Source organism: Colossoma macropomum, unplaced genomic scaffold (assembly GCF_904425465.1).
Source record: "Colossoma macropomum unplaced genomic scaffold, Colossoma_macropomum, whole genome shotgun sequence".
Taxonomy (NCBI): domain Eukaryota; kingdom Metazoa; phylum Chordata; class Actinopteri; order Characiformes; family Serrasalmidae; genus Colossoma; species Colossoma macropomum.
This window is the reverse complement of record NW_023494785.1, coordinates 4109418-4132664: the sequence shown is the minus strand read 5'-3', so window position 1 is coordinate 4132664 and position 23247 is coordinate 4109418. Positions and strand designations below refer to the sequence as shown.

The following is a 23247-nucleotide window of genomic DNA, read 5'->3' as shown; positions in this document are numbered from 1 at the left end:
TTGTGTTCGATATCAAACCTGTTATACAGGTTATTTTTACAGCCTATAGAGTTCTCGCGTAACAACAGTGCGTTGCTATGATATTTAATAATCTTATTAGGAGGTTTCTATAAAAATCTGTCACTTACTAGGATGGAGTTTGAGGGCTTGTCTTGCAGGATACCATTGTGGATCTGAGAGGAAGAATACAAAAATAACAGCACATACAGATATTTGTACATTGCAAATATATTAATACTCACAGTGGGAAAAATACATGTCTGTCATGTTTAATTCATTTTTATTTAATATAATCATAATCATTGTTAAGGTCTGAAACAAAAGGAGTCCATTTTTGAAATGTAAAATGATCCACCTTAGATAGGTTTTGGTTTAGTCTGGACTGGTTTTCTCTACAGTGTCTAAGTAGATACAGCCAAGCGAGCTCTCCTATTGGTTAGGACTTCAGGAGCTGAACTGAAGGCCTTACATGTTAGATTACTGTCTTAAAAAAAATGAAGATGTTCTGTGTATTTCACAATTTATTCTTGACTCTGATTGTAATTTTAACACTATAAAGTTTGGTCAGTAGGGGGAGTAGTGCTCTCACTGCCGCACTCAAACTCTGCCCACAAGCTCAGCCTGAATTCTTCATTTTATTGGCTCCCTACCGAAACATCTGCAGAAATAAAGGCGTGCTTCATGGAAATGATATATAAACGAGATGCTGTTAGGCTGGCGCTTGATTTCACTGATGCCAGTTAGACAAAAACTATCATTAACTGAGACTTACATGACTTGTGGAACAGTCCTTTGATGTCACAGATAGTTGAGTGAGGTTCAACCTGCAAACAAAAACAGGTAGAGCTGACTCTCCACACGCGGCTTACAGCCACTGTAGTCCTGCACTTAATTCATTATACAGAGAATTAATTCATACTGACAACCTAATACCTTCCAAAACGAGCTGAAACCGTGCCTGGAAAAGCAGTTCATGGGGTTTTAAAGTAATGTGTTTTAATGCTTTGTGACAGTGTTTCACAGTCATGCTTCTGACCCCCCCACCCTACACACACACACACACGCACACACACACACACACACAAACACACACACACACACTGCGCTGCATGTCTGAGCATTACTGTTTAAACTGGGGCCTGACTGATAGTATCCAGGGACCCCTTTCTAAATAGTGAGTTCAGCTACTATAAGGTGCACCCAGTGCCCCTCAGAGTAGCGGCTGTTACTGCAGCAAAAGGGGTGCAAACTCTCTATTAATACTCCTGATTTCTGAAGAGGAGGAGTGGGTGTCTACAAACTTTTAGGTATATTGTATAGTAAATTATAATATAGTATAACATTGGAAAGTATAGCATAGGTAAGTAGATAGTGTAGTATTGTATGATATATAAAAGTATAGTTTAGTAAAATATAGTAGGTGAAAGTATAAATTCTTGTAGTATATATATATATATATATATATATATATATATATATATATATATATATATATATATACTATGTGAAAGTATAAACTAAAATATAGTATAGTATGGTTATCAAATCAAATCACATTTATTGTCCAACCAAGCAGGAGCTGATTCTACTTCTTGTTTCTTGATTCTACGTCAGTCATATATATATATATATATGACTGACGTAGAATCAAGAAACAAGAAGTAGAATCAGCTCCTGCTTGGTTGGAATGAAAACCTGCAAGGACACTTTGGCTTAAACCACTGCATGCATCAAACACCTGGTGGAATTTCTCATTTGCCTTTTGACCCTCACTGGGCTCCATACTTCTCAAAGCAGGAAGTTGGAAATGGAGGGAAAGAGGAGTTTTGAAATCCCTCACAGGGAGACAGTGGGGGTCTGTGTTTGGCCAGTCAGGGGAGATGGGTCCACAGCAGCTGCATTATGTTTGCAGCTCAGTGAAACGATGGACTGTGAACTAACTCTTCTCCCAAACCTGATCTTGGAGTCCTAAACCTCTGAGGAGCATTTTCTCTTGAGGATTAAGGATTAAGACGGAGTCCCAGATACAGGATCCTCTGTTGATTTAAAGTGGTAACAGTGGACTTTCCTGACCACTGATCTATTCAACCCTGCACACCCTTCTGTTGACAACAGGTGAGTGCAGTCTATTGTATATGGAGCATTACAGAGTGGGTTGATTCCACTGTTGGGCTTTTCAGGTAATGTGTTTGTTTGGAACTCCTGCATTGTTTGTTTTTAACTTTGTTTATGATAAAGAGTAAAATAAATTGATATTTATTTACTATTGCGGGTTGATTATCAGGTTGTGACCTCGGAAATGGTCATTCTTTAGCAGTATTAACCCCAGCTTTGGTTCTTTTGTTTTGTTGTCCCAACCACGTTCATTCTCTGGCTTCATTTCTGCTACAACCTACACTTTTAATGGTTCTTCATGGGTCCTTTGGTAAAGATAGTGGTTCTATATAGAACCATGAACACTCAAAAAACTCTTTGCATGATTAAAGGGTTCTTTGCCTCATGAAAGGGGTTCGTCTGATTGAGAATGTGCTGTAGATGGTTCTATATAGCACCAAAAAGGGTTCTTCTATTGGGACGATGTCAAGCTTTTAACAATAGAAGAGCCCTTTTTGGTGCTATGAAGAACCATTTGTGAGAAAGTCAACCAGAGTTGGGTGGGTTACTTTTAAAAATGTATTTTGTTACAGATTATTACAGACCTGTTTAAAGTATAATCTCTAACCTAATCCAAAGGATTACTCTGTTAAAGTCACATAATCTGATTACTTTCTGTTACTCTTGTTTCATCTGTCTATTTATTGTTATATTAAAGCAATAAGCCACAAGAGGCTGAGGGTTACTGCGATTTTATCACGGGAAGGGTGTTCATAGGTACAATGCGAAGTGGAGTGTCCAAAACTCCCTTCCCTCTGATAAAATTGCAGTAACGCAAGTGGCTTATTGCTTTTATAAAATGGAGGCCAACATAAAATACACAACTCTTCAGAAAAGAATTTAAATTGTTATTAATAATAATCACCATACACAAGTATTCCACCAGGAAATGTGGTTCCTTTAGAGTATGGTATCATTGCCACTCAACCATGGACTGAATGAGGAGAACGTTTGGTCGCCCATCGCTGTAAACTGCGGTCATTTCATGATTTTTTAAAACTTTTTGTCATTTAACAATGGACATATGATAACACAGCACTGTTTAATGCAAAAAACTTTGCTTTATAAGTACTTTTTGGTCACCAAATTAACACTGCGAGTCCACCACAAATCCAGCGGCACCCTCTTCTCACGCTGGGGCTGAATCACAAACGGCTCCTGCTCCCTACATAGTGCACTACGTAGGAGTTTAAATACTGGATGCTGCAGCCCAACAGAGCAAAATACAGCTAAGAAATAGTCATTTGGGACTCAGACACATCCACACTCGATACATGATGCACTGTTTGGCTGTAGAGGCTAGAATGTCTAAGCTTTCATAGCTAGAACACTATTTAGGGAGTACGGGGCCGTTTGGGATTCAGCCTGGGTTTGAGGCGACTTCTGACTGAAACATGAACATTTGAAGTGTGTAAGACATTCAAGTGACATTTCTAGACTTTTATACTGCCGTTTTACAGTTAATCATACTGTAAGTGCTTTACTTCAAGCCTGTGATATTAATGATGGAGGTGTTTAGGCTGTTGGCTCTTTTAGCCTGTTAGCTAGCTGACCACCCTGGTTCTAGCTAAGAACATAAGTTGCCAGCCGCTCAGTTGCGAGCAGCAAAGATTATTCCACTAACAGAACAAGGGTTTTTTCGTGCTGTGGTGCAGTAATACAGAGTTCAGTTGTTGTGAAGCGGTCATAGGTGTGGGTACATCATGGTTTTTACAGCGGCTTTGATCGCGGCTCAGCCAATCAGATTTTAGGACCGGAATTATCTATTTGATAAAATTAAACACCAGAGAAAAGCAATTTCATCAGGACGACCTCCTAATACAATTTAACAGAAATGCACAGTAACTATAGAGGTGATGTGTCCATTCAAAAATGTTGTCATATATTTTGCTGGAGTTAATCAATTATTCAAGAAAAGCAGCACAGTTTTGAAATGAAAAAATAAAAAAAAACAAAAAAACAAGCCGGTGCTTCGTAAATCCGGCCCCAGCTTTGGGAAATACTGTTCTATGAGATGCATAGAACTCCAATTTCTGTGAATTTCTACTCATTTTCCATGTAAACTCTACATCTAATGCTGGTTCTACTCACCTTGTCCAGAAAACACAGCTGCTCTTTGGTTCTAGCGTCCAGAATCTCCACCTAAAAGAACACAGCCGTGATGTCAGATAAGGACGGACACTGTGTAGCTTGTTAATTCCATCAGCGTAAATCAGTCTGAATTAGAGAGTGCTTGGCCTCAGGGTGGGGTCACTCAGCCCCATGCCTTCACTCTGCAGGTCAGAGAGAGCTGACCTATTAGAAAGGGCTCTGGACTGCTGTGTACGACACAGCTGGGTTAGAGGTCCTGGTAGACGCAATTAGGTCTGTTAGAGAACAGCGTGAGTGCAGTATGTGAACAGGGTGAGACAGAGAACCGTGTCGGGAATACAACATTAATTCTGAAGCCTGCAAAAAAGCAAATTATCCCTGTGATGAAGGCTCGCGCCGTGAGTTGGTTCACTTTGTCGCTCCTGCAGTGATGGATTGTTTCAACAACGTGACCTTTTTGCTCACTGTGGTTATGGATCATGCATGTGTCTTTATTGATTTGGGAAATGAGGATGTGGGTCCTTTCAGGACAGAAGTGTGTTCATTAATGACAGAGGGTAACATGACCTTGGAGCTAAAAATAGTACACTCTGAAAAAAGACGGTTCTTCAAGAGTTCTTGGGTCTATATAGAACCATGAACACTCAACGAACCCATTGCATGATTAAAGGGTTTTGTATATCGTGAAATGGTTCTTCAGATTGATGGAGACTGTGCTGTAGATGTTTTATATAGAACCTTTTCAAAAAACATTTCTATATAGCACCAACAATAACAGTACAAGAACACTAGAAACCATCTAAAGCACATTCTCCATCAATCTGAAGAACACTTTCATGATGCAAAGAACCCTTTAATCATTTTATTAAAGCACCCTTGAAGAACCATCTTTTTTAAGTCTGTAGACCAGTAAACATCTGAATTTAAAGGGAAAGAAATACAAAAAAATATAGTAGTACTTTATAATACTAGTAATTTATATTAAGTAGGATTCATTCACAGAACAATGTGCAATAAAAAACATTTTAATAAAAACGTTTTCCACTTTCTTTGGTCTTGGCTGCATTGAAACCGCATTTCTAAAAGGGCCTTCAGCACAAGCTATAGGTAAGATATTTTCTTTATAATCTGTATTGCAGATGTTATTTTGCTGTTTAACTAAATAAAAATCACAAAAACTAAAAAAAAGTTTTCCAGACTTTGGTTATCGATCATCAGATCACATCTTTAGAATCACTGAGGCGTTTTTAATATTGTCAGTCGAGATGACCCACCACTTAAAAGAGCCGAGTGCAGTACATTCTGAAGCCAAATTCTATTATAAATGGGACCCCTCCCATCACTCTCAAAATGATGAGCATGCAGAAACAACCCAGTCGCCAGTCATATGTCAGAGTTCTGCATGCTCAATGAATGTAAACAACAACAACTATGTGCAAGCTAACGGTGTGATATCAGCACTTTCAAAAATCCTGAGTTTTAAAAATCTCCACCCTCCACCTTCAGTTTTTGGGTGACCGAAAATTCCATTTTCATGTGGAATACATGTAAGGACACATGTATCAAGCCACCAGAAGCATGCACAACATTCATGAAAACATAACAATATTTAAAGTTTTCACTTTCCAGACTGTGTGGCACCAATTCTGGTATAGTTAAAAGTTGTGCTATTTAAAGAGAATCAAAATGAGGCATCGCTTGAATGCAACTAATTTTGCCTCTTTCACAAAAAAAGTACCAAAGGAATCCAAAATATCCAGCATATGACACAATCTAATAACTCATCATCTACCAGCTTTAATGGGGGGCACCCATGGTGGCTTATCAGTTCTGTGGGGTGCAGTGCCACCCCAGACGCATTACTGGAAAGCTGAGATGTTTGTTAGTCTCTCGTGTGTCCCTAACATACACCACAGTAGCGATGATGATGATGATGATGATAACATAGGCACACATTGTGTAGCATCTTCTTGTTTTTATCTTTTCACTTCTGCATTTTTTTACATCTCAATGCAAAATAATATTTTAACCTTTTTCTTCAGGCCTCCTAGCGGCTATTCCACCAGCAGAATGGAAATGGACTTGATGGATAGTTTAATTAACATAATCAAATAAAATATTTGTAACTATATTAACAGAATAATCAGGGCACTGTTGTTGCTCTGTGTGAAATACTGTGACTCTTGAGCTGCTAGCGAGCAATGATGATAGACTAGCAAAAACTATCAATTATAAGTCATATGGCTAACTTTGGTTCACCAATTAAGAGTCGGCTCGGTTGGTGGAGTCCCCACTATCATTCACTCACTCCAATGTGAAAATGTTAAAGCAGAAAGATCAGATCTGAGCAAAAAACGAGAACTGAGCAATGAGGCTTGTAATGCGAGCGTAGCCAAAAGCTAATGAACACCGGCTCTGAGCGCACGAGCAGCTGTGTGTATGTTAAATCCTACCTGCTTCATCGCGGCACAGAGAAGGAATTCAGACCGAGCGTCTCCTGATGTGTGAAGCTTAAAGCTGACAGCTTAAAGCTCTCCGCGTGCACAGCGCCTCAGGAGCACGCGGTGCCCCGTTTAGTCTTAATGAGGGCATCACGAGCCAGACGTTGCATCTGCGCTTTAGGCTAATATTGATCATTTGCGTTCAGCTCCCCCGAATCAGGCCCTGCATGTTTATCACGTCTATAAATCTCCAGCAGACAAAACTGCAGCTCTTCTCGTCCTTCCAGGCCAGCGTGGGCTCCCGGATGCCTCGGGTGTGCGATGCGGATCTTTTTAATCTTAATTAGAGGGTGTCGGGGGTTGATGTACGGTTGTATGCACGGGAGTAATTTGCCCTGAAAGCACTGCAGGACCGGACATCAGCACAACTGTCACACTCTGAACTGCTCTTTTACTGGAAAGTGTAATAACCTTCTAATGGATACCTAAGATTTGCTGAATGCACAGCTAAAGTAAGAAGAGCACGGCGTACGTGGAGGCCCCTCAAGCCGAGTTTCAGAGGCCTACAGCACTGCACGCATACAGATGTGCAAAAGTTTGAACACCTCTAGTTAAATGGCATTTTGATTTATCTACAGAGGACACACTTAAATATGACACTTTTCCACAAAATTGAGAGCACTGTTTGTATTTATTTGCTAAGTTGAACTTATTAGGAAAAAATAAAATGCAAATGTGCCAACTTTTGCACAGGTTATGTTATTATGGTTAATTTTTCCCCCAATATGTTTAAATTCAGCAAATAAACAGTAATTGTGCATTAAAATGTGCAGAAGTATGTTCTCTGTAGAGGATGTGTAACTTATTTTCACTTGTATATCAACTAAACGTCATTTGACGAGGGGTGTTTAAACTTTTGCATAGGACTGGAAGTGTTTAGATGCAAATTAGTAACACTTTTCTTTTACAGTCCCTTTAGTTCTAGATATTAACCAGGTAAATGTGAGGTGCAAACTGGAAAGTACTAGATAATTCTTTTGAGTAACATGATGGTAAGTTTTGTGACAGTTTACTACACTGAAATTCCCAACAGGTTCTAGATATTAACTGGATAAGTTTTGGGAAAACCTCAAAAGACCTGTGAAATTATTTTGGGTAAAAGGTACCAGGTAGTTATGATGTAAAAAGATGGTACATGTTAGATGTAAATGTTCCCTCAAATGTACAACAGTGGTTTTAAGGTCTGATTGTGAACCTTAAATAAGTGTTTCCAGGTGAAAAGTTCGTATTTGTACCTTTTCATAACCGAATGTTTTAAAACAGAACAGTAAAATAAAAGCCTGGAGACGAGACGGGGTGTGTGGAGTCAGTACAGCTTAGAACAGATCATTTCAGTGGATTATGGTTCAGTTATGTTCCCTGACTAAAGGTACTGAGATGAACCCCTGATGGTTCCACCCCAGTGACAAGAGACAGTGACAGTTTACTGCCTTTATTTCTGAGAGTGTAGAGTCTTACACGGTACATACCGATTTATCACCTCGAAACTGGACTGAATCTGGACTGTAAAAGAAAGCCGTGATTCTTAGTGTGTGTTGTGTAGGCCTGAGTAAGAAGTAGAGAGGACTTATTTACTGTTAAACAGCTTTCTAAATATGTTGAAGTTTGTGTGTGTCCCATTAATAATTAGAGAGAGAGAGAGATTTGTTAAGAAGCTGCCTGTTAGTTCTCTCTGCTACATGCTGTAATGCTAGCTTTACCTACCGCACAGCTCTTCCAGATCAGAAGTCAAGTCAAATTTATTTATATAACGCCTTTTACAACAGATGTTGTCACAAAGCAGCTTTACAGAGAATCCGGGTCCCCCAGTGAGCAAGCCTTGGTGACAGTGGCAAGGAAAAACTCCCTTAACAGGAGGAAGAACCTCAAAAGGGGAACCCATCCTCCTCTGGTCGACACCGGATAACAGCACAGACACAAAACAGTATAAGTGGATACAGTTTAACACCACTGTGCAGAGCGCCGGCCGCATCAGTCACGTCAGACCCTCTTAGGACGGGCAGCCGCTCAGCTAAGGGAAAAAGAGGGGGAGGGGGGAGGGGGGATAAGGGGGACAGATAGTTAGGAAAACAAATTAACCAAAGGCTAAACAGGTAAGTTTTTAGCCTAGACTTAAAGATGGAGGCTGTGTCTGAGTCCCGAACACAGACTGGTAGGCTATTCCAAAGCTGGGGGGCTTTGTATGAAAAGGCTCCTCCCCCTGACGTAACTTTATTTATTCTGGGTACTAATAATGAGCAGCACCTTGTGATCTAAGTGGGCGTGTCGGTTGATAATAGGAAATAAGGTCACTGAGGTACTGAGGATCAAGGCCATTCAGAGCTTTATAGGTCAGTAGAAGAATTTTGTACTCAATGCAGAATTTAACTGGCAACCAATGTAAGGTACACAAAATTGGGCTAATGTGGTCAAATTTCCTGGTTTTGCTGAGAACTCTGGCTGCAGCGTTCTGGACTAACTGAAGCTTGTTAAGGTTTTGGCTGGAACAACCAGAAAGCAGAGCGTTACAGTAATCTAACCTGGACGTGATGAAGGTGTGAACTAACGTTTCTGCATCCTGTAGCGGCAGTGCATTTCTTAATTAAAGGAGGTGCATTTGTTAAAAGAAGGAGGTAACAAATAATATGTATGCATAATGTTTTATTCACTTTTACTATTACAACTTTGGGTTATTATGGGGCCTTTAAAAGCTGTTTTAAGACTACAGTAAAATACAGTAAAATATGCAGTGTTTTCCTTACTGCCTTGGTGATTAGTTGAATTATGGATACACTCTCAGAAATAAAGGTGGTAAACTGTCTCTGGGGCAGTTCCCCTCTGGTCACTGGGGTGGAACCCTCAGGGGTTCATCTCAGTACATTTGGTCAGGGAACATAACTGTACCTAAACCATTAGGAAACTTTTCACCTGAAAAAAACTTATTTAAGGTTCACAATCAGAGCTTAAAACAACTGTTGTAACTTTTGAGGGAACATTTACATTGTTTGTACCTTGATGAATGAAAAATGTACCTGTGCAGAACCTTTATTTCTAACAGTGTATAATACTACATGGTTTTCCAACCATATCTATAGCTGAACTCCAGAGTGAGTCCGCTGTAACGACAGAAAACGCCTTATTCTTTAAATATATAAAGCATGTGGGCACAGCTTTGGAAACACTTGCCGTCTAGAGTTTCTCCAGCCAAAGGTGCCATGAATCTACACCAGAAGAAGCTCATGTATGCATATGTTTGCAGTGATATCTGTTAAAATCAAGTGAAGTATTTTCCAAATGTTGTTGGGTTACTCAGTATGTATATTTTTTACAATGTGATTTTTGATTAACTGTTTTTTTTGAAAATCTTTAATGTTTAAAAAAAGCATATAAACTAAATATAGAATAGAGTAGGTTATAGTTGCAGCAGGTTAAAGTAGGTTATAGTTGCAGCAGAGTGTGTGTATTGGTTGGGGAATCGGTTGTTGGTATAATCAATGGTTTTTTTGACTAGAACATATCCTGCTAATTTTTTTTAGATATTTCCCAAGACTAATTTTGTGTTGACATTTTACTTCATATAACTTACCTGGTACTTGAAGGTGTTTTAGGCCTACTTTCCTGCCTAAATGTATGAAATTACAGTGACATTTAGTGAAATTTAATGTCTTTTGTCAGCTTAAAAGCTAGAACCTGTTATTTCTGTGCAACGTAGTTAGACTGTCTTTGTACTTATCATTTTACTTAAAGTAATTACACAGCACTTAGGAGACTGTATCACAAACTTACCCAGTTCATATCTAGAACCTGTTTGGCATTTCAGTGCAATTTAGTTAATCCGTTTCATCAAACAACAATATAATTGGGTAAGAAAATAAGAAAAATTCTCGACTGCACTTTTTCTGCAAAAAATACTTTAAAATCTTTACTTTCGACTTTGAAGGTTGGCCATCCAGATAAAAAGTTTGCAAGACTGTTGGTAAAACTGAAAATAGAAGTATCCTCTGTGTAAATGGTCAGCTTTTGATGTGACGGCACTGATGTGCGAGTGTCTGGTCCCTGATCTGTAATATGCTCATCATTTTGCACGATACAGCTGCATGAAGTGATCACATAAACCAAAATCACCAAAATTCTCATTGATTTTGATGGTAATTGTGTGAAAAAATAGCCTTTTAAAGAAAGTCTTAAGAACCACTGTGAGGGAAAAAATACACTGTGAAGATTTTCACAGATCAGTCTGGTGCATTTGGGTTGCTGTTGATTGGACAAAGACTTGTTAAATGTCCTATGATGGCACAGTCAGAGCCGGAAATGGGCCGGAAAGAATGAGTAAACTCTTCTCGTAGTACGGTTTGGGGTGGACTGTGTTTCAGCATTTTAAACTGTTTACACCGTTTGTGCATTAAGTCTAGCCTACAGCCCATTCAGCCAATGACAGTCTCTGGTGCTGTTGGGTCACCGTGTCCAGTCCCTAAAGGGACACGTTTCACAGCAGTCTGGTTGTAAGATGTTGCAGTGGCTTTAGTCGACAGTAAAAGTGGTTGTTTGTTTGCTAGTTTCCTCAAACACTGGTGGGATCATATGAATATCTAGTCTATACTATGTCATTGTTTTTTGGCCATTTATGTGTTTATTGTTGACAATTTTAGTCACTTAATTTAGTGTTGACAAGTGTCAAAGTGTATTCATTTAAAGGTAAACATGCGATTATTTCATGTCAATATCAGATTCCAAGGAGAGGTTATTAAGAAAATGTGTTCTTGGAAGATGAATGTGAAGTGCTAGCAAATCGGTTGTTAATGAAATCAAAGGTGAAAAGTCAGTAGCTTGTGGCAATGTCAAAGTTCAAAAGGGGAAAAAAAAAACAAAATTTCCACCTGGAGACAGAAACAGCTTGATCTCAAACAAATGGCCTTCCTCTAAAGACATTGTAAACAAACATCAAATCGCTCAGCGCTGCCCTCTACAGGCGTCATTAACACACATCGAATAAATAAACGTCACTCAGCGCCGCCCTCTAAAGGAGTCATTAACACACATCGAATAAACAAACGTCGCTCAGCGCCGCCTCTACAGGCGTCATTAACACACATCGAATAAACAAACGTCGCTCAGCGCCGCCTCTACAGGCGTCATTAACAAACATCGAATAAACAAACGTCGCTCAGCGCCGCCCTCTAAAGGCGTCATTAACAAACATCGAATAAACAAACGTCGCTCAGCGCCGCCCTCTAAAGGCGTCATTAACAAACATCGAATAAACAAACGTCGCTCAGCGCCGCCCTCTAAAGGAGTCATTAACACACATCGAATAAACAAACGTCGCTCAGCGCCGCCCTCTAAAGGCGTCATTAACAAACATCGAATAAACAAACGTCGCTCAGCGCCGCCCTCTAAAGGCGTCATTAACAAACATCGAATAAACAAACGTCGCTCAGCGCCGCCTCTACAGACGTCATTAACACACATCGAATAAACAAACGTCGCTCAGCGCCGCCTCTACAGACGTCATTAACACACATCGAATAAACAAACGTCGCTCAGCGTCGCCCTCTAAAGGCGTCATTAACAAACATCGAATAAACAAACGTCGCTCAGCGCTGCCCTCTAAAGGCGTCATTAACAAACATCGAATACACAAACGTCGCTCAGCTCCGCCCTCTAAACGTGATTTTGCATCCATTAGAACTTCTACAACTTTTTGTGTTGTCTTAAGATCAGTGATGTGTTTTAGTGAAACATGTTTTCTGATTTCTTTCATTATTTGTACAGTATTTTAGCCTTAAATTTGGGGGCTTCTTTCCAACAATGGAAGGGACACCCCCCCACGATCCAATTGTGCAACAAAAGTAGATTACAACTTTTTGTTAACTGTCATAATTGGCTGATGAGTTAGTTAGAGGGCAATAACTTTTCCTGCATTAGCTGCAGTTGACCGTGGCTCAGGGTGACCTCAGCTCCAGCTCCCCTGCACTGCCACTGTCCTCTTTGGGATTGCAGCACCAGGCCAGCCGTTTCTGCTTACACACACCTCACGCGGGAGTGTTTTGCTTACACATGCTTCTTTAAGGGAAAGGCATCTGTCCAGCAGTCAGCTTGATGCTCTGGGGTGCCATCACAGCGGGCACTCTGCGTCCAGCGGGCCACAGTGTCCTTGTAAAGCCTTGTAAAGACTAATTATCAAAGATGTAGGACTCACTCACCACATGATATGGACTCTCCTGATAATGTTCAGAGAGAAAGACAGAGAGAGAGAGAGATTTCTGACAGAAACACTGAGCTCAAATGAACAAACATTACTCTTTTTTACAGGCTATGTGCACAACAAAAACTGGCTAACAGTCTTGCTAACTGTTTACCGTGGAATAAATAAAGAGAGGTGGCTTAGTATGTGCAAGGGTTTCAAACTTAGTGGTACGAAGTACAGTTGAGTTGGGTCACACCGGGTCAGCCTCAAAGGCACAAGTGTGGGGGTTTGACTGTGCAGACCTCTAATTTGATTGATTTTGGTTATATTGACTTATATTTGATAATCTTGGATAATCTACATACTTACATTTGATTATCTTGAATAATCTACATACTTACATTTGATTATCTTGAATAATCTATATACTTACATTTGATTATCTTGAATAATTTGCATACTCACATTTGATTATCTTGAATAATCTACATACATTTGATTATCTTGAATAGTCTATATACTTGCATTTGATTATCTTGAATAATTTGCATACTTACATTTGATTATCTTGAATAATCTACATACATTTGATTATCTTGAATAATCTATATACTTATATTTGATTATCTTGCATAATTTATATACTTACATTTGATTATCTTGAATAATCTATATACTTATATTTGATTATCTTGCATAATTTACATACATTTGATTATCTTGAATAATCTACATACTTGTATTTGATTATCTTGAATAATTATATTCTTATATTTGATTATCTTAAATAATCTACATATTTATATTTGTTTATCTTAAATAATCTACATTCTTACATTTAGTTATTTTGGAAAATCTTCATAGTGCTGTTTGATTATCTTGAAAAACTCTTCATGGTTCTGGTCAATGGCAGTGAAATATCTTCTTGGGTTTCAGTTGTGAAATATAACCCATAATATATACAGTTTCAAACACTAATTTTGAAGATTGAGAGGGATCATAAATTCATTTGAACAGAGACATTCCCATGAATGGAAAGTGTCCACGCTTTTGTTCCTTGTTGCAAATCAAAACTGAAAGTCCACATAAATTAACACACTTTTTTTTTTCCAGCCTCCCAGTTTAACACAGAACACAGCAGTCACCTGACCTGACATCCATCAAAAACCTCCACACACGTACACACAAAGGGCCCCGAGCTGTAAAAACAGCCCTGATTTCAATCAGGCAGAGTAATCGATGAAAGCGCGGCGCTGATTTTGGAGCGTGGTGCTAAATCTGTCCTGTCTTCCCCTCCGGCTGAGTGCATGCAGGAGTAATGAGCAGGAATGGAGCCGTCACCAGCGTCCGGCTTTGTGGGACTGATGCCAACACCCAGATCCCACAGCACAGCAGGCCGTGTACGGCTGGCAATACATTTCTACCAATAAAGTAAACTTTAGCACCAGTGGTGTAAACGCCTGTTCTGTTTCTGATCTGAACAGCTTTAACCCTTACAACGTTGTAGTTATTACAGTCATTATGCTATACTTTGTTTGTTACATAATTTAAATGTAATTACATAATTAATTACACAGTTGTTACATACTTACATGTACATTTCATTTACATTCTGTATTTGAGTCTGCACTTTTTCTCTTTGTTTTAATGTCAAATATTGACAAACACTTTATTTATGCAACATCCTACAAACAGCTGTGTGTAAGTTCACAAACTCTGCACCTAACTTATTCTGCAATTAATCTGCAAATGCTAATGGGCATTTACTCTATATTTGATTCATGAACCATAATTAACTCGTTAGGCCTTAACTGGCTCGTTAGAACCGTTTAGGCAGGTGAAGAACTGTCATAAGGAATTGTCAGCTGATGAGAATTAAAGAGGATAATAAACTCTCTGACTGTTCAAACCTGTGCTAACACTCAGCAACCAGTGGCTCCTCTCAGCAGCTGGCTGAGGATCTGAACATGATGCTAATTGATGCCTACAAAGCAGGGAAGGGTATAAAATTATGTCAAAGCACTTCCAGCTCTCAATTTCCACTTTCTGAAATGTCATTAACAAACAGCAGTTAAGGGGAATTGTGAAGGTCAAGATCTAGAAGACCAAGAAAACTTTCAGATAGAGCTGCTTGTATGCTGGCCAGAAAGGCAAAGCAAAACCCCCACATGACTGCAACGTGGTGGGTGAGTGGTGGTGCTCCATACTGTGCATAGTCACTTGCACAAACATGACCTGCATGGAAGAGTCTTCAGAAGGAAACCTTATCTGTGGCCTTATCACAAAAGCCAATGTCTGAAGTACGCAAAAGAAGACCTAGAGGCATTGTGAATTGATCAAGTGCTGTGAATTGATGAAGTAAGGAACCATTTGCCACAATCACCAAAGATGTGTTTGGAGAACAAAGAGCAGCATTTGATGAGAATACCTTGCCAACTGTTAATCATGGGGCTGGATCTATTTTGCTTTGTGGTTATGGCACAGGAAACACTGCACAGATAGATGGAAGAATGGATTCCATTAAATATCAGCAATTTCTGGAAGCAAATGTGACATAGTCAAGAAACCAAAGCTGAATAGAGGCTGGCTTCTAAGACAATGATCCAAAACATACCTCAAAATCCACCATGAACGACTTCAAGAAACTCAAGCTGAAGCTTTGGAATTGCCCTCATAGGCTCATTTAAAACCCGTAGGTAGGTCTTAAACATGACGTGTATGTAAGACTGTTGAAACTTTCAGAACTAGACACATTCGGCAACGAAGAATGGGTGAAAATTCCTTAAATGAGTTCTGACTGGCTACAAAAAAGGGTTTACAAGCTGTAAGTGCCAAAGGGGGAAGTGCTCAGTACTGACTTCCAAACTTTAGCCAGTTACTGTTTTAATTTTTTCTCATTTTTTAAGTAAAAGTAACTGTGTGTTAACATTTGCAGACATTGTTTTTAATTATTTTTTAGTTTGCTGCAAAGGTTGTGTTACTTTATTTTAAAATCAATAAAATAAATAATTTTGCCAGGAGTGCCCAAGCTTTTGCACACAACTGAAAGTATTGGGTTGCTGTGAACAGTATAAAATAAAGGAGAAAAACAAACATTATGATGTGATAGTACAAAATTCATAGACAGGGGGTGAACAAAATAGAGACTGTAGCCCATCTGGTGCTGCCCAATTTATCAGCCCCACTCTGCCCCTTTCATTGATAGAAAAGAGCAACTATTACTCACTGTGTCCACTTACTGTCCACTTTTATTAGAAACTTTCCTGAACAGTGGTGGTCCTGTGGTGGCTGAATGGGGTGATGTTGATAAACTGGGGATTAACAAAAAGGCTAAAGTCAGTAATTATAAACCTATGTAGTGCACCTATATGATAGGTGTTTTGATTTAAATGGCCAAAAAGTATACTTGTGGTGTTTCCATTACTTTGTCCACCCCTGTACATTTAATATTTGTTGATGTGTTCACATTCGCAACGACTTGTCACCAAAATCCCTCGTCTCTCATCACCTGTAGGCGTTTCTGAATTGAGTTGACCCTTGGTTGCCATGGTTTCACTGACGCCGAACACAAATGAGATGTGTTACCACTACAAGTAAAAACCCTGGAGAGGAACAGCTTGTTTCCCGGTTTAATTCAGTCAGTATGAGAAGAAAACAGTGTTTAGTCTATGCGATTGCATCTATTTGTGGTAGAAGCACCGCTGCCACTCTTCCATCTCTAACAGGAACAAATATCTAGGAACTAAAAAGGGGGCACACCCTTTCACAGAGGTGGAGGTAAAACATGTACCACCCTGCTCAATTCCCAACGGTAATCGCCACATCGATTCGCTCCTAAATTGCAGAAATAAACTTTGCTCAACTCTGTCATGTTGTCAATGTTCACGCTGCCTCTTGTCACCGGAAATCGCCAGGAAATGAATGAATTCAGAGTGCTTTGTAGAGTCACGTCGCTGCCGGTGTGAATGCACTTTTAGCAGTCTAGAGTTGTTGTTGTCGTATTGCTGTGCGTTTCTTTTACATTATGGGAAAAGTTGTAATGCATTTCAGTAATGAACTACTGTAACATTTGATTTTCATTCTGTATCGACAGCTTCGAGACTGAACTTCTGACTTTTTTGATTTGTTTAGATGTCAAAAAATGACAAAAACATGGAATATACATTCTTTCTACAAAACAAGACCATCCACACAATAACTTCTCATCAAATTCTGATTATAATAAAATAAGTAACACTTTATTTTGATGCTTGATGTGTTGTAGATGCTCAGTCTGTCTTGAACATCTATTCAACTAAATACCTATTAATTGCAAGTGAACTTTGAGTGCAATAGATTCTATTACATCTAACCCTTAACCTGCACCTCCTCCTAAACCTGACCCTTACCCTAATGTTGCTGTCACCCTAATCAACTATCAGAAGGTTCGTTAATAATCTAAATATATGTAGATTAGGGGTGCGGGAAAAAATAGATTCTGAATCGATTCATTAATGTCAAAAATCGATTTTCTAAATATTTAATTCATAACGTAATGTTGACGGAACGCAAAAGGCGGAACTTGGAAGTTGGTAAGTGCGGCGCCCGGACAGTCTGTGGCGGCACATAACAAAAACACAACCGGATGAGCGAGAAATCCGACCAGCTCCCTCTGCATTAAAGCCAGGTTAGATCAGGAGTCACAACACAAATGATAAGAAGAGACATTCTGACCTTTCAACAAAGTCAAACCAAATTGGGAGCCACAACATTTATGTCCAGTATGTGATAATGTGCTAAAAATGGGCTAAAAATATAACCGAAAACGCAGATTTACTTCGCTCTGCTTTAAGCTTTAGCTATAGCCGCTTTTCTTCCAACTCTCCTTCTCATTCGCCAGCTTCTTGCTGAACTTTCTGGTTCCACCTTAAATTCTGACTGAGGCGCCGAATGTAAAAGCGGCACCATTTAAGGTGGAACGCGAAAATTAGAAAAGCGACTTCATCTTCGCAGCTTCGCATCTTTTAGTTAGTGTTTGACAGTCTCTCACTGCAGATTTAACGTACCAGGAAACCAACTGTGCTGCTTATAAATGCGAATAAGTCCGTTCATCTCCAAATGTTCGTCTGTCTTTCTCTTTTCCTACTAGCCAGGCGAAACCTCGTTGCTAGGTGACCTGCAGTCTTTCGCGCCCCCCCACCATCACGAAACCAAAACCAAAGTAATGAAATCCCTAAAGACTATATAATGTGCTGCGTGGTCATTCATCACCACTTATCTTATTTCACCGTAACAGCGCATTTTACTGCAGATGAGTGGCAGCAGCGTCTCCAAACAAGAACAGTGAATGAGAGCCTTCCAGTTCACTTACCACATTACTTCCATTTGTTTTATTAATAAAAGACATTGGACGTAAATGCATTATGGATCATTACAAATACTTTGTTTTAAAACTACAAAGTCCTCAGACAGTAAGAAAATAGAAATCATGTATAGAAAAAAAGATGCATCGAAATGCATCGATAATCGTTTTATAATCGAATCGCAGCCTCTGAATCGTAATCGAATCGTGAGGTGCCTAGAGATTCCCACCCCTAATGTAGATCATCTACAGGGGATCGTTAAAATTAAGTGTCACCAAAATATCTCCTTATCAGCTTACAAACACACACATGGTGTGGATTGAAAGTTTAGAATCTGCACTTTCCATACAATTTCTCTGCTTGCTTCAATGAGCTATGAGTCAGAAATAATTTAAAATAATTTAATGTCAAGGTGTGTAGGCCATGTGGGACCTAAGAGGGTCAAACTGTTTGGATGGTCAGTGACCTGCAGTGTTTGGTGCCATCATACTCTGAAGGTCAGACTATAAATTGAAAGCAGTAGCTGCGCCCCCGTCCTGAGTGCTGCTCGAATGACAGGCCCACTGCTCATGTACTGAATTACGTATTTACTTCTTTATGGTCAGCCTGCAGACTGGGGACATAAACAGGTGGCAAACCAGCAGCTACTCTGACTAGGACCCTACTTCAGCTGAGTACACTGTAAAAATGCTGTAAATTTAAAGTATTTATTTTACAGTAAAATACTGGATTATTTTACAGGATCATACCATAAAAGTTTGGGCATTTAGAGAGGTGCATTGGTTCATAATAACATACAAGATACTACAATTTACAGTCATTTACTGGCAGTCAGTTCTGTAAATTTAATATACAGAAAAATACCGTAATTTATGTACCCTGCTGCCAGTAAATTACTGTCAATTTTGTGGGAGGAATTTGAGATTTTAACAGCAAATTGAGGACCAGGCATTCTATAAAACACTTTAATGTAACCTATAAAGCAGGGCTGGACTATGAACTAAATTCAGCCCTTGACTTTTGTCTAAACCAACCCACTACCAACTCAGTGAGCCCCCCTCCCCCACCATGACACCCACCCTCGACCCCTACCTGGAATTAAGCCTGCTGTCATAGTTACAGCATGTGGACACATATTGTCAAACACAGTAAAGCCGGTTTGTACATTTACCTATACCTTTAAAACTCCAGCAGCACTGAGAATGATCTACCACCCAAATAGTACCTGCTCTGTGAGGGTCCATGGGGGTCCTGACCCCTGTAGGACAGGGTAGAAGGGTTCTAACAAAGTATCAGAGAAACAGATGGACTACAGTCTGTAACTGTAGAACTACAAAGTGCACCTATATAGTAAGTGGAGCTGATCAAATGGACAATGAGCGTAGAAACAAGGAGGTGGTCATAATGTTACGCCTGATCGATGTATATTTTCCTGCCAAACTGCATTATATATTATCTATCTATGAGACAGACAGACAGCTCAATTGATGGATACACACACACACATCAAATTTTATATGAAAACTGACATGAGACTGTGTCAAATTTATTTTTTATTTTTTCCAGTGAAGGACAGCAAATAAAAACATCACACATAGGTAAAATGTCGCTGCTGTCAGAACAAAACCTCATATCTCCAAAATGGTAACTTTACAGCAGAAAGAAAAAACCTACTTTACTTTTAATGTAAGTCAATGGAACCAGACTTATTTCCAAGTCATTTTGGGTCGTTTCTTTTGGTCCATTCTTGATGAAATTTACACACAATATAAAGGACAACAGGCATTTTCAAATTGTTAGAAACTGAAAAACGACAAAAACAAAGATATAGCGATATGGACCATTGTTTCTGAATAACCACAGCTTTACCAACTCTTAATGTCAATTTCATTAATATACTTAATTAAAACCAAAATACCAACATCTGAAAGATACTAATAAAGCAGAAGAAAATCCTGGTGTTCAGATGTTTCTCCTTTTCATTTTAAAATCTGTGTAAACATGAAACAGGACAAAATTTACTTTTTGTCTTTGTTTACTTTGTTTGCACCATGTAACAGTTAACCCCGCACTACAGAGGCTGTACTAGCACTTGCTGTCTCATGCTTCAAAATGGTGCTGTGTGTATGAAACAAAATGGTGATTAAAGTAACCCGAGGTTGGATTTTGTGATTTACACAAGCAGCTCAGTAGCCGAAAAAACTTTTGTTGAAAAATGACTTGCATGCCCTGAAAACAGTCTTTGGCACAGATCTCTTAAAAAAGCTTTATTAGAGATTAGTGAACAGCTCCACACAGCTTGAAGATGATGTGTGATGATTTAGGTGTGCGGTTTATGGGAGTGAAACCAAGAGCACTTCTGAAAAAAGAAGTCACTGTATTTTCAAATGCAAATAATTTGCAAAACCAATATTTCCCGTGGTTCTGTCATAGGCCTCACTTTCCTGTGATATGCCGTTACACCCAACCCCACACACACACACACACACACACACTGTCTGCGCTGCAGTGTTTTCATCAGCAAAGCCACGCAAGATGCTGCAATATTTTCCTCTGAAAACAGCCTTACAAGCAGAGACACTTTCCCAAAATTTTTCTTAGCTGGCTCATCTTCATTTCACTGAATGACGTGACCTGAAAACCTTCCGGTGCACCCCCACCCGCCCACCTGATTCATAGCAGTGCCCCAATCAGAAAACATTTAAATCAGCAGATCAAAACAGCACCTCTAAGAACATTTCCTTTATCGTGCACACAGACAGCGTTTTGAAGATCAGCCACAGATTGTGGAGAGAGGAACTTTACTTTTCCCCTTTAGCAAGAGCCCAGAACTGCACATGGCAAACGATCCATCAGCAAGCACATCAAAAAGACCTTTTCCTCTTAGTTTTTCTGTTAGAACCAAAGACGCTGCTGTGAATTCATCTCTAACTACACCTCAATTAATTCCTCAAACTCTCAACCCTTAAACAAATACCTCTCATATCTATATCACTTACGTATTAGTTTCATAGTAGATACTGAATGATTTATAGTAGATACTGAATAATTTATAGTAGATATTGAATAATTCAGAGTAGATACCTAATAATTTAAAGTAGTTACTGAATAATTTATTGTAAATACTGTATAATTTAAAGTAGTTACTGAAAAAACTTATAGTAGATATTGTATAATTTAAAGTAGTTGCTGCATAATTCATAGTAGATACTGAATGATTCATAGTAGATACTGTATAATTTAAAGTGGTTACTGAATAATTTGTAGTACATACTGAATAATAGTAATGATAAGACTGAAGTTTAAAATGTTAAACAGCACAAAATTAAAGAAATAAACTGGACATTTCAAATGCAATTCTTTGTAGAATCCAAAGAGGTTTAAACTATGACTACAAAACCAAACCTTAAACCTTAAAGTTGTTTTTTAAAGGTTCTAAAATTGAATACAAGCAAACTGAAAGCGCACTGGTATTTAATTAGAACTGATTAGATTTGAAAGCAAATCCTACCTCAAAGAATGTTGTTCTGCTCATTTTGAAGATGTTTTCTTCCCTCCTCCTCTTCTATAGTTCTTCCTTTCTTTAGACAATCTCACTGATTACTCCACATCTCTCTCTCACTCTCTCACTTTCTCTCTATCTCTCTCTCTCACTGTCACTCCAACTCTCTCTCTCTCTCTCTCTCCTCTCTCCCTCTCTCCCTCTCTCTCTCTCCTCTCTCTCTCTCTCTCTCTCTCTCTCTCTCTCTCTCTCTCTCCTCTCTCTCTCCTCTCTCCTCTCTCCTCTCTCCTCTCTCTCTCTCTCTCTGTCTCTCTCTCTCTCTCTCTCTCTCTCTCTCTCTCCTCTCTCTCTCCTCTCTCTCTCTCTCTCAGTGGGGAAGCCCTCTGCTGTCCAGAGTGGTAAAAACAGAGAAGTCCACTCTGCTGCTGCTCAGGAATGTGTTGTGATGTACTTGCTAACAGTGTCCTACAGAAGACTGAGGGCACAGCAAAATGCAAGATCTCTTATAAAAACATGTAATCTTGACCAAATTGTTCATTAATTATAATGCAAAGTTGGCAGTACTGAAGCAAAGTTGTGCCATTTTAATTATACAGAATAATAAAAAGGGGAAAATTGGATTCGTAGTCAATATGCTGTTGCTATATTCAATATCGTTCAATAATGTTCAGCCTACAGTCGGTCAGCCCGCCCTTTGGGCCTACATCTGTTTAACCCCGCCCCCTTTCTTCATACAAGCTGCTTAGCCCCTCCCATTTCTGTTGCGAAATGACGGAAAGTGTTGTTCCTGCAGAATGTCTGTAGATGGGGCATTGGAGTAATTGATGTTGGGAATTAAATGTAGTGCTGTTTCTGGCCGTCAGGAAGCAAATAATCATTTCAGCCTTTAGATCCACACATCAGAAAAACTGAAGTTAATTTTTCCCCACATTCTTGAGGATTTCAGCCTGAACTTTATAGTTTTTTTCCACATTTTAGGCTAGACTGCTTTCTGAATGAGGCTAAAAACACATCAAAACCGAGGTCATTTACATGTGTCAGTCTTAATATTACAGTAACAAAAAACAGCCTGTTTACTTCTAAGGGACCATCTCCTACATATACTGGGGGCAGAGGAACCTGCACATCAGATAACTATACTGAAAAATACTGTAAAGGTACTATCAAAAATACCCAACTGATGTAAGTCATAGCTGCATTAATCCAACATCAAAATTAGATGCTTAAACGTGCAAAGTAAAATAAAATGAAGGGCAAAACTGTTGAGAACACTATCAGTGCTTGGAAAGAAAGAAAGAAAGAAAAAAAGAAAGAAAGAAAAAATAAATAAATAAGGTTGGAAAATGGTTGTTTAAAGATTAGTTATTCATTTTTAGTACATAAACACGCACAAACATCTTAAGTGGACCTCCGTAGAGGAAACACAAGCTCGATGTAGGCTAGAATATGAGCTGCTTAAACACTGTGGGAATGAGGCTCAGGTCAGGGTCA

At 39.1% G+C, this 23247-nt stretch overlaps 1 protein-coding gene across 2 annotated transcripts in view; it reads right to left on the bottom strand.

Moving 5' to 3' along the window:
* LOC118815441 (very-long-chain enoyl-CoA reductase) overlaps positions 1-21904 on the bottom strand; it is a 38579-nt gene extending 16675 nt beyond the window's left edge. For both annotated transcript variants that reach the window (XM_036581556.1, XM_036581565.1), the window contains exons 1-4: positions 21766-21904; positions 4246-4296; positions 773-824; positions 129-173 (exon numbers count right to left, since the gene is read on the bottom strand). In XM_036581556.1, the coding sequence (XP_036437449.1) occupies positions 129-173; positions 773-824; positions 4246-4296; positions 21766-21789 (172 nt within the window). In that variant the 5' untranslated portion in view covers positions 21790-21904. The remainder of the gene's footprint in view (positions 1-128; positions 174-772; positions 825-4245; positions 4297-21765) is intronic.
* Between the last annotated feature and the right edge of the window lie 1343 nt (positions 21905-23247).